The 12,519-nt window shown below is 37.8% G+C and overlaps 1 protein-coding gene across 1 annotated transcript in view; it reads right to left on the bottom strand.

Annotated features, from left to right (window-relative positions):
- Positions 1-12,413, bottom strand: part of WDHD1 (WD repeat and HMG-box DNA binding protein 1) — a 64,392-nt gene extending 51,979 nt beyond the window's left edge. The window contains exons 1-3 of the mRNA XM_004426175.3: positions 12,038-12,413; positions 5,299-5,410; positions 108-259 (exon numbers count right to left, since the gene is read on the bottom strand). Of these exons, the coding sequence (XP_004426232.1) occupies positions 108-259; positions 5,299-5,410; positions 12,038-12,114 (341 nt within the window). The 5' untranslated portion in view covers positions 12,115-12,413. The remainder of the gene's footprint in view (positions 1-107; positions 260-5,298; positions 5,411-12,037) is intronic.
- Between the last annotated feature and the right edge of the window lie 106 nt (positions 12,414-12,519).

Raw genomic sequence — 12,519 nt, 5'->3', positions numbered from 1 at the left:
AGTGACAAAAAAAAAAAGGCAGAATCTTGAAAATGTTACCGTGAAACCAATGAATGAGGCCATTCTGTTCTAACATTATCTCCTCTTTTGATATCTAACAGCCTCACCTAGATCCAGCAGCGATTTTTGCACCATCTCCATTAAAGACCACATGGTTTGCATTCGTGGTGAAGCGTGTCAATATACCATCTGGAACTCCTTCAGGAAATGTGTGGACTTGAATAGTATTGTTAGATACTGCAGTGACCAATTTTCCACTCTAAAAGAAAAATAAACGTAAGAAACATTGGCAAAACAAATGCAAATCAATTGGGAGTCTCTCCACAGTTAAAAATCCTTAAAAAAAAAAAAAAACCTTATAAATATAGTTCATGCCAAGAGAGAAATTATCAATGTACAACTTTCCTGAAACATAGAACAGTAAGAAAAATTTATTTGCTATCTTTAGAAAACTTACTTCCCCCTCCATCAGCCAAACTTTTAGCCTCTGGTTTTTCTTTTACATCTGGTGAGAAAAATATTTAAATAGTATTTTTATGGATTCCCAAGTGTCACAAAAAAGGAGACTCAAGAGAGCTTTTCAGAGAAATTAGCTAGTCTCCGGGAAGAAACTGCACATCAGAAGGCAGGGCCACAAGGGCCACACTGTAGTTTCCACAATAAAATTATTATACGTCTTTTGGAGTAGGGTAAAGTGTAAAAGATCCTTTTTAAAAACACTAAATAAATAGAAAGTTTTAGGCTCTGAAAATGATCAGCAGATACCATTGCTATACAGAGCTTTTAGCTAAGAATCATAAAAGGTCAAAGATTTGCCCCAGCGCTTTAATTTTATTACTTTTCCAGGAGGGATTAAGTCCTAACAGACTAAATCAAAGTCTACCAACCTCATACAAGCTCTGATAAATCATATGGTCCATTTATTAATTTAGATTAAATGATAACTGCCAAGAAAAACAAACTACTCAAGTCTGTTAATGAATATACTCTACCCTATAGCAATAGGTCTCAGCCACAGGTCTCTTGCACATTTAGGACCCTCAGCCTATCTATAGCACCTGCTCCCCCTCTAGTGGAAAAAGCACTTGGTGATAACAATAACATGTTACCATATAGCAAAATTTGGGAGGATGTATACGTCTGTCCAAATAACAGTAAAGATGATTCATATTTGAACTGTAATATATACTTATCTTCAAGTTCGATTACTGGAAAACTGGTGAAAAATACTGTTTATGCCTACATTGTAACTACAGTAAGTAATTAACTAAACAATCCACAATAAACTAGATTTATAAAGTTGAAGCTAAGAATAATTTAAATGTGAAAACAAGAAGAGAATCAACAAAAAGCTATAACCAACTTAAAACAACACTGATGATGCTAAGCGTTCTTTGGCAAAACTGCACAAACACCAACTATTCATGTGGGTACATGTACAGGAATCTGGCAACAGGGCTGTGCTGTTCTTGCAGAGGTTTCTTAGTAGAATACTGACTAAGCATCCTAGGTTAGCGCTAATAAAGAATTTTGGTAATTCTTCAATAACACATTAACTAGCCCTCTATTCATGTGTAAATATTAAAGTATATAACTGTACTCACTCACCAGGGAGACCTGAATAAAGTACCTGCTTTGAAGTCATTTTCCAACAAATCTATGGAAAACCCAATCACTATCAGTACTTTGTCAACTAATAAAATTAAAAAAAAAAAAAAGAACCTGCCCAAAGGATCAGGGGTCTGGTCAGGATTTAGTCAGACCACTCTCCTCCCTGGTGGGTTGTGAGGAAGGGAACCCAGCACAGGATGATGGAGCTCCAGCCCATTGTACTCCTTACTGATTATGTCTTTTGATCCTCCTCTGAGCTTTGGTTTTCCCAAGAATAAAGTGGAGATCATTCCACATACCTCTGCATATTTTTGTTAAAAGGCCTTGACAATGTAAAATACTATGCAAGCATTAACTATGATTATCCACAAATATGTTGATTCATCCTAGTTTCACTATTTTGGAGGTTGATATTTTCTCCACTTTGTTCTCAAATAAAACATCTAACTGTACTTTCCTGTACCACTGAATCCAAAAATGGAAAGTATGTGTTTATAGGCAATTATGTTTTAAATGAAATACACTGTAAAACTGTCAACTTTGCACTGCTATTTGGTAATGTCATTTCATTGAAGTACCATGAACTCCATTCCTAAAGCCAAAAACATTTTAGCACTGACTATGGGACTAGTAGTAGGTTGAATAGTGGCCTCCAAAAGACATGTCTAAGGCCTAAGCCCAAGTACCTGTGAATGTGACTTTATTTGGAAATAGGGTCTTTGCAGATATAAGTTAAGGATTTAAATCCAATGACTGGTGTCCTTGTAAGAAAAAGGAGAGGGAGATTTGAGACACAAAAGACACAGAGAAGAAGATGATGCAAAGATAGAGGCAGAGACTGGAAACTGATGTTTCTCCAAGCCAAGGAACAACCAGGATTACTGGCAACCACCAGAAGCATTCTCCCTCAGAGCCTCTAGAAGGAGCCAACCCTGCCAACACCTTGATTTCAGACTTTTTGCCTTCTGAAGTGTAAGACAGTAATTTTGTGTTGCTCCAAGCCACCAAGTTGGTGATACTTTGTTACAGTAGCCCTAGGAAACTACTACAAGACCACTTTTACTTTTTACTTCTTTATAGACTTTTTCACATACAAAAGCAGTACATACTTATTGTAGAAGAAAAAATAACAATACAAAAGTGTCCGGAGCAGAGAGTGAGTTTCCCTACTCTTACAAAGTAATTTCCATTAACATTTTGGAGTTATGTCTTTTTAACGTTCTTTTATATACATGCAAATTGCAAATATATATGTATATATATCCTTTATTTTAACAAACATAAGACTACACTTTACAGACTGCTCTGCAATTCACTCTTTCATTTTTCAACTTATTGTAAATATTTTTTTGGATGAAGATATATAGCACTCCCCCATTTTTCAGTGGCTGCATAGTATTACATTACATGGCTCTACTAAAATTTATAAAATGAATTCTCTATTAAGGGACACCTCAATTGCTTCTAACTTTTGGTATTATTAACAATGTTTTTATTAATATCCTTGTCCACATAAACTTGAAAGTGTATAAGTACTTACTTAGAGTAAACAGCCAGAAATGACTGTGTGCATTCTAATGTTGATATGTCATATCAATTGACTCTAAAAAAAAGTTCCTCAGTTATACTTCTAGCAACTGTGTATGATAATACTGTGAAATAATAGAAAATATCAATTGGTCTCTGTCTCCAGTTCCAGGCACAGGGCTCCTGAGACCCTTGTCATTTCCTAAGTGAGAAGAGCACTAGGAGCATCTTTTGTTCTAATATTTGGTCTTTGACTCTGGTTCCTGACACAGAGCTCCCAAATTCCTTGGAATTTCCTGGGTGACAGCAGTATCTTTTGTTCTAATGAGGCACACTCTTCTTAGGCTCCTGGATAGCTTCAGGATGGGGGCTAGTCACCAGAAAGATCAAGCCATGGTTAAAGCTTGCAACATTCAGCCCCACACCCCCATCCTCCAGGAAGGGGAGAGGGGCTGGAAATGGAGTTAACAATCGATCATGCCCATGTGATGAAGCCTCCATAAAAATCCCAATAGTATGGGGTTTGAGGAGCTTCCAGGTTGAACACATTCATGTACCAGGAGGGTGGCACATCCCAGCTCCACAGAGACAGAAGCTCGTGCACTTAGGACCCTCCCAGATCTCATCATATGTATCTCTTCATCTGGTTGTTCATCTGTATCCATAAACTGGTAAACATAAGTGTTTCCTGAGTTCTGTGATCTGTTCTAGCAAATGACAGAATCCAAGGAAGGGGTCATGGGAACCTCCAATTTGTAGCCAAGTTGGGCAGAAGTTGTGGGTAACCTGGGGGCCTACTACTTGTGAGTGGTATCTGAAGTGGGAGATAGTCTCATAGGACTGAGCCATTAACCTGTAGGGTCTGTGCTAACTCTGGTTAGTGTCAGAATTGAACAGCATTGTAGGACACCCAGCTGGTGTTGTAGGGAATTGCTTGATGGAAAAAATCGGGAAAAAAATCAACACGGCTGGTGTCAGAAGTGTTGTGAGCATGGTAGTAGTTAGAGTAAAGGAAAAACATAGGAGGAGAGTGTTTTTCCTTTACAAATACTTATTTCTCCAAGCTCTCAATATTACTGGAATTAGCAACATTTTTCATCCTTGCCAATCTTATAGGAAAAAAAATCCAATTGTTTAATTTGCACTTCTTTGCTTATTAGCGATATTTAGCTTGTATTTAATGTATGTCGGTCATTTATATTTTTTCTTCTTGGAATGTAATTCCCATTATATATGACCATTTAAAAAAGAATGTGTCTAAAGACCATCTCATCTACCTTAATGAGTCTGAGTTTGAAAAAAGTATGAATTCTGCAGAAAGATTTTTTTCTCTCCAAATATAATGCACTCAACTTAAAATTTACCACAAACAGGGGCTGGCCCAGTGGCATAGTGGTTAAGTTTGCACTCTCTACTTCGGCGGCCTGGGTACACAGGTTCAGATCCCAGGCGCAGACCTACACTGCTCATCAAGCCACCCTGTGGAGGCGTTCCAGATACAAAGTAGAGGAAGATGGGCACAGATGTTAGCTCAGGGTCACTCTTCCTCAAGCAAAAAGAGGAAGACTGGCCACAGGTGTTAGTTCAGGGCCAATCTTCCTCACCAAAAAAAAAAAAAAAGAAGAATTAAACAAAATTTATCACAAATAAGAAGCTGAGTGGCTTTTAGACACTTAGTTTGCAAAGTCCTTCTGAAAACATGTCTTCATTCTCCAAGTAACCTACATCTCATTGCCATACTAACCTCACATAAAACATTAGAAACATGAAATATATATGTATCTTGAAAAAGTTAACAAAACATTTCTCTTTTCTAGAACGATTCCTCAAGTTATCTGAATTAGTAAGCTAAAAACCTGAAACGCCACTGAGTTTTCTTCAAAGGAAAAAAAAGGAACATTTAAACCTCCTTCTTTAAAGGAAAAGTACAATTTCTTACATATATTTTAATTAGCTCATCATTAATCACCTTTTATAAACCATTCAGATTTTGCCTGTAAAAATTTTGGGCAATTTATGGTATTATTATACATTTTATTTCATAAGAGAAACAAAAAGGTACATCTATATTCAAAACTTGTATAAAAATATTTTTCATCTAAGCATAACAATCACATAACAGTACCATTTCACATCAGCTGCTATAACTGTTTTTAATACCTTCAAAGCACATGAATATGCCTTTTCTCCAACATTAATGGACTTAGGATCATCATCATCCAAGTCTTCCCAAATCCTCACATCACCATCACTTCCACAAGTCACAATACAACTGTGAAAGAAACACATTAATTAAAAAGTCACCCAGTTTCAGCCTATTAATTTTTCTGGAATGCCACTTTATCTTTTTTCAATAAAATCAAGATATTAGCCAATGTTTTCTCATTTTACATACATAAACCTCAATAACAAGGACAGCTAATGTCCTATCCTGTAAAATAAAACATGAGTTTAATGTTCTCTACAGTTCCTCCCCGGCATAAAATTTTTTATTTATTTGTAATAACGTAAGAAAGATGAGTATGTAATCTCTGTAACAGCAGGGACCAGGTCTACCTTGCTCACCATTGTGTCTCTAGCCAAAGTAGTTTCTGACATATAGAAGCCTTGACAAATGTTTGTTGAATGAATAAATGGATGGATGCAAGAGCTCAATTATCCAAAGCTTATTATTTAGACGGCTATCTGCATCTCTCAAATCTTGTTTTAAACCTCTTCTCTTCTGGGTGCTTTTATTTTCATTCGGTATGTTTCCTATCTAGACACATACAAAAGCAAATAAAATACAAAAATAACATGGTAAACGACAAAGAGAAGCCATATAAAGAACTATGGATGTTCAGAAGAAAAAGACTAATTACCACTTGGAAAACCAGAAGAGTGGTATTTATGCCGGGAAGTCAAAGGACAAGGAGGACCGGATATGCTGAGATTAGTGAAGAGGGCAGTCCCAAACAGACGAAACCACATGAACCAAAATATGAAGTCAGTAAAGCATGAGAGAGTTTACCTGGAGCAGAGAGTCCACGAAATAGAGAAAGAAAATGTAGATTGAGGTCATCCTAAATACCTAAATCTCCTTAACACCAGAGTAAGGAGCTTGGACCCCCTTCTATAGAAAATAAATAGGAGGACCATAAGTCTCAGTTTGCCCAGGACATTCCTGATCCAGCTGGTTTGGCATTTGTCCTCGATTTCTCACTTTAAAACAAATTAGTATTAGTTGCATCAAAATTGGTAGGGCAGTTTTGACAGACCTCTTTGCACCGCCAGCTTCTGCCACCATCTTGTTTAGTAGTGTAATACGTGCAATGAATAGAGTTCTCACTTTTAACACATAGGTAAAGCTGGAAGACAACCAGTGATAACCCATCTTCCCCTTTCCAATCCTTTCTTGACGCAGCATAACTAACACCACCTTTCAAAGACAACAGGTGTTAACTGATAAACACCAAAGTGAAGTCAGACATGAGCCCCTAGGGAGAGCAATTTCTTTCCGTCTCCAGTGGTGATGGCAGAAGTATTTCATCTTGCTGTCGCTACTGACTCTTTGGTGTATTAGCCAGGTGCACTGAGGGAGATGTAGAAAGTTGCAGGTGCCAGTTGGTGGTGCCAGTGGGAAATTATAGTGAAACACAGTGGAATTAATGAGATATATATGCAAGAAATAGAGTTAAGCTGTCCCCTGAAGAGCTTTTAGAGTAGTCTGAACATTCTTCCTACAGTGTTTTTGTCCTTTACTGTAGGAATAAACTACATATTAATTTTATTATTGGCTATGCTTTTTAAAATTTGCAAAAAAATACACACCCTTTCAGTAGCAATGAGCTGGAAAAAAACACATCAAGTACACGTTTAATAAAAAACTACTAAATTCCTGCTTCTCAAGAAGTTTGATAATGAAAATGTAACTTGAACAAAATGAGGGCTGTAGTGATAACACCAATCCCAGGAAAGTCAGAAGACAGAACTCCTGAAGAAGCATCAGCATCTACTTCATAAGTTAGTGGTTATCTTGAGACTGCCTGAAGAGCATGCTTCTGCAGCTGCAGAAAGTGAGTCTGCATCTTGTCAAACCTGCCTTTTCAAAGAATTCAGTGCTGTCCAATATAACTTTCTGAGATGATGGAAATGATCTACACCTGGCTACCAAGCAATTAAAATGTGGCTAGTGTGACTGAGGAACTGAATTTTTAATTCAGTTAATTTTAATGAATTTACAGCTAAATAGCTACACATGGCTAGCGGCTAGTGTATTGGACAGTGCAGCATTAAAACAAATGACAGTTGTTCTAAATTAATTTTCTTTTTCATTCTAAATTTTCTAGTGCAAGTATGAAAAGTGAAGCGATAGCTGTTAATACGTTGTCTCCATTAGTAAAAGAACTTTTCAAACAGTTAAATGATACCGGTTTCATATCAATGTCATCAGAGGTTTTAAATAGAAAATCAGTCAGATTAATTCCAATAATGGTTTGGTGGATGATTTAATGGTTTAGTTTTCCCTTCAGTTCATGGAAACAAAGCAAAGCTTCTGGAAGATCATTCTGTGGAAAGTGAAACAGCTGACATTACTGGGAATTCTATCTAACTTCATTTGAAAAGTTCAATGCTAAAGATAAAATTCTTAATTTTTACAGTAATAATACACATTTTGGTAGAACACAGCACTGTAGTAAAAACAATGTTCTTACTAAATTAAGAAATCTATGAAACACAAACATACTTGGAATTAGAATTAGAATTCATATTGTGCCCAAATGAACTGTGATGAGTTCCAATAAGTACCAACCAAAACAGAAGCCACAGTTGTCAGATTTTAGGTAATTTTACTTATACTCAAAATAATTGAATAACCAAGTTTTTGTAATAAACTGATGTTAAATACACAAAAATACTTCAAAATCGCATGAGATGCTTTCTCTGCTGCTTATCATCAATTAGATTTTTTAAATATTTGAGCCTTTGAAGAGCGACTTTATAAAATCTAAGTGTCCTATAATGATGGTGTTATTATTACTGAAAACAAGTTCTCTAAATCTTAGTTGCATTTTGTTCAAAATCAGTTAGAAATCTATAATCAAAGCATTCAACTTAAGCCTTTGATGCTTTTAGTAAAATACAATTAATGAAAACAAAGCTTTTTACACACAGGAAGACATGGAAATTTATCCCTACAAAAGCAAAGAAGAATTGAACTGTACATTAAAAACTGAAACGGTGAAATGATTTAATTTTGAAATTCGGTAATTGCCCTTTGGAATATCTTGACTTGCAGGAAGAACCTTTTGATGGAATTCTTATTTTTAATTGTATCAATTTATGTTCTGTGCCAAAATGAAATGAAATTGAGTAGGCTTAAAATTTGTAAAACATTCAAAGGAATCATAAATAGAGACAACTTACTTGACGAATTTTGTCTTTAAAAATATTGACGACTAGGGCCGACCCCGTGGCTTAGCGGTTAAGTGCGCGCGCTCTGCTGCTGGCGGCCCGGGTTCGGATCCCGGGCGCCCACCGACACACCGCTTCTCCGGCCATGCCGAGGCCGAGTCCCATATACAGCAACTAGAAGGATGTGGAACTATGACATACAACTATCTACTGGGGCTTTGGGGGGGAAAATAAATAAATAAAGTTTAAAAAAAAATATTGAAGACTTTATTACTGAAAAAGGGTACTCTGAATGCAGGTAAAAAGACAGAACCTGTAAAAATAGTAAAAATGAAATATTTACCCATTTCAATCAAAACAAATTTTTAAAAATTGAGACGCTTCCATTTAGTAGAATTTGCTCTGAGCTTACCAGGTACATGAGAACCAAAACAGAGTATTTTCTTACTGAAAAATATTATGGTCTAAAGAAAAGAATTATCTGAAGGTCTCACTTCAAATTTATTAACAATAAAATGCAACTCTGAACAAGACTGCAGCCAATTTTATAGGAAAAATAAAGACTATATCAAAAAAAAATATTTTTTCAGAAAAATATCAGCAATACCAGGTTAGAGACAGGCTAAAAAACTGATTAAAGTACATGAATACCAAGAATGACTATTCTACTTATGTTAATGTTTAGGTTGTATGTTTAACATTTAGATAATCAATGTAAAGAAAGTTTTTTTAATGTTTTAATGTCACAAATATGTTTTTTAGGAAAAAGTGTTTTGAAATAGTTTTTGACTAGAAATGTTATAGATCTACCAAAACAGAATTTGCCAATCAATAAATTCAAAAAATTGTAATTTTAACTCCTTTGAAATCCTCTCCCATTCTCAAAGGTGTCCTGGTTTAGGTGATAAATTAAAAAATCCACTGTAAATTTCTGAGCATAAGGACTCATTCTATTCTGCCTTTATCCTCTTCATGATGTAACTACAAGAAGCCAATGATTACCAAGCCATTTCTCACCATCTGGATTCTCCATCCTCACAGAGCAATGTTCTTTTCCTAATCTGACCACCCCTCCCTAACCCTCCCACTGGGCCTCATGAGATTCATGGTCTGGCACCAGCAAAATCTGTACATCCTCAGCTTTTTTTCTGAACATTCATCTGGAGACTGCTTCCTTGTTAGCCCTCTTAAGTGGTGACTGATTTCATTTCTACATCCCTCTGGGGCCTGGAGGTGGGCCCTCCTTGCACTTCATTACCACTTCCATTTTATTGCCTCAACCAACTCTCTCTTAAAAAAAAAAAAGGATGAAACTGCTATTGGAACACCTACAGATTCCTAAAAAGAAATCCCCCACGTTTCCTAAGGATTTTTAGCACAAGACTCATTGTTATTCTCTACAACACTATTCTTTTATCATAATTCTTAGTATATTCAATATCGATGCAGATGAAACTTTCTGAAACTCTCTTTTCCTCTACCCCATCTCAGACTCCCATGGCCATAGCCTAGATTTTGTCTTTACCAATACTGCAGTTGCTTCATAATCTCAACTTCAATCATCCTTATCACTTACATTTTCATTTTATACTCTTTTTTTTTTGGTGAGGAAGAGTGGCCTTGAGCTAACATCGGTTGTCAATCTTCCTCTATTTTGTATACAGGACGCCACCACAGCATGGCTTGATGAGTGGTGTGTAGGTCCACGCCCAGGATGCAAACCCGTGAGGCAAAGTGTGAGAACTTAACCACTACGCCACTGGCCCTTCCTCCCTACGTGATTTCATCCAAGTTCACAGCATTAAATATCATCTCTATATTGACAACTCCCACATTTAGATTTCCAGCCAGGACCTCGAGCCTAAATTCCAGGAGGCATCAGCTAAAGATGTAGATTTCTACCTCTAGGTCACATTTCTTCTCTGAGCTTTAGACACATTTATCCAACCCAGTCTACAGCTCTAGTTGGATGTCTCAAAGAAATCCTACACTAACCATGTCCAAATGCAAACTCATAATCTCCACCCTCTCTTATATCTCTGAAATATGCTCCTCTCCAAGTGTTTCAGATATCTGTGAATGGCACCATCATTTCCCCAAATGTAACATCCAGAAACGCAGATGTTATCCCAGACACCTCCCTTTCTTTCATCCTTAATGTCTGATCCATCCTACTGATTTTACCTTTTAAAATACTTCCTGAATGTATCCTCTTTTCTCCACACCCCTGTCTACTCTAGTCCAAGCTTCTATCACAGTCAACCAGACTAATGCAGATACCTCCTAATAGTCTCTCTGCATCCACTCCCGCTGCTTTTCAATTCATCCTCCACGCATCTTCTCAAAAATGAGAGTCTGCTTACATCTCTGTTTCAAATATTTAATACCTTCCTGCTGCTTTTAGAATAAAAACAAGATTCCTTAATAAAGCCCAGAAGGCACTGGATAGGATGCCCATTGCCTACCTTCATAGATTTGTCTCTCGTCAATCTCTGCATCACGCTGCATTTTAGCATCACTAGCTTTCAATTTCAGTCTTTTGAGCATACCATGGTCCCTACTCCCACTGGAACTTTGCACATAGTGTTCCCTCTGCCTGCAATGCCACCACCCCACTCCACTGCCACCACCATCCATCTCTTTATACTTCTTAATGCCTACTCAATCTTCAGATCTCATCTCAAGAAACACTTCCTCAGAGATGCCTTCTCTGCCTCCTCAAACTAGATCCAATTCCCCTCATATATGCTTATCACTGCACATATCACTTCATATTTCTAAGTGTAATTCTAAATGTACATTTATTTTTGTGATTAATTTGTGCTCAATGTCTGTCAATCTAAAAAGACCTTAACGTCAACGAGGGAAATGATTGTGCTTTGTTTGCACTGCTGTACCTCTAGCTCCCAGCAGAGTAGACACACAAATATTTTTTCAATGAATGAATCAACGTAGGAATAATAGTGGAAGCCACACAATTGGACAGTACTGCATAGGAATGGGATTTAGAAAGTTAAAAGGGACCAGAGTAACCCTGGGAAAATATCACCATTTAGGAATCAAGCAGAGATAATAAGTTAGAAAAAAAGTCATCAGAAAGTTAAAAACAATAATGAAAAAGGAAATAGCATCACAAAAGCCAAAGGAGAATAAAATACCAAAAAGACAGAACAGCCGCTAAACATGACAAGCAGGCAGCTGGTGATCCGACAGAACAATAACGCAACACGCAGAGCGGCAGTGAACAAAGGGAAAACGTGGGGAAAGCTCACGAATTCCAACTCCTCTGGAAGTAAGATTTTAACTTTTTTAATATACTAAAACTACCAAGACGGTCTGAATCCAACAATAACTCTAAGGAAAATATACGTGCCATTTTATATTTCAGCCTTCTTTCTCTCTATCTGGATGCGTCATTTTAGGCTGACTGCTTACCTGATGTATCACAATAAATGTTCTAATATTAACACCTGAAACGTTCTTTCTGTTTCTCAAAGTATCTTACCTCCCAGAATCATCGAAACAGACATCTGTGTGGCCCTCTGTATGTCCATATCTCATCGGCTTCTGCGTGGCAGGCATCTTTTCCTTCACTGAAATGGTTTACAAAAGCCAGTATTATTTGAAAGGAGAGGAAAGCCGGGGCTGAAGCGGAAGAAGGAAGGTTCTCTTCTCCCGGGCGCGCTCTCGGCAGCCCCGTTCTACCCGAGTGGCACCAACAGGATACAGCCGAGGCTCTGTCAGACAAAAAGCCGGGGCGAGGACACGCTTCTCCTCGATGGGCGGCACGGACCCGGGCTCACCGAGGCGACCGAGCCTCCGCGACCGAGAAAAGGCGAGGAGCGAGCGCCCGCGCAGGACGGCTTCCCGCGCTCGGGCGTGTTGGCCACAGTGCGCCTGCGCCGGCCCACCCACGCCAGCGCAGGTCTCGACCGAGGTCGCGGGGCGGTGGCGTCAGCTGCGCGCCGGCTGCCAGAAAAAACGCCG

Source organism: Ceratotherium simum, chromosome 24 (genome assembly GCF_057802395.1).
Source record: "Ceratotherium simum simum isolate JZ-2026a chromosome 24, ASM5780239v1, whole genome shotgun sequence".
NCBI classification, from domain to species: Eukaryota; Metazoa; Chordata; class Mammalia; order Perissodactyla; family Rhinocerotidae; genus Ceratotherium; species Ceratotherium simum.
This window is presented reverse-complemented; position numbering and strand designations above follow the sequence as displayed.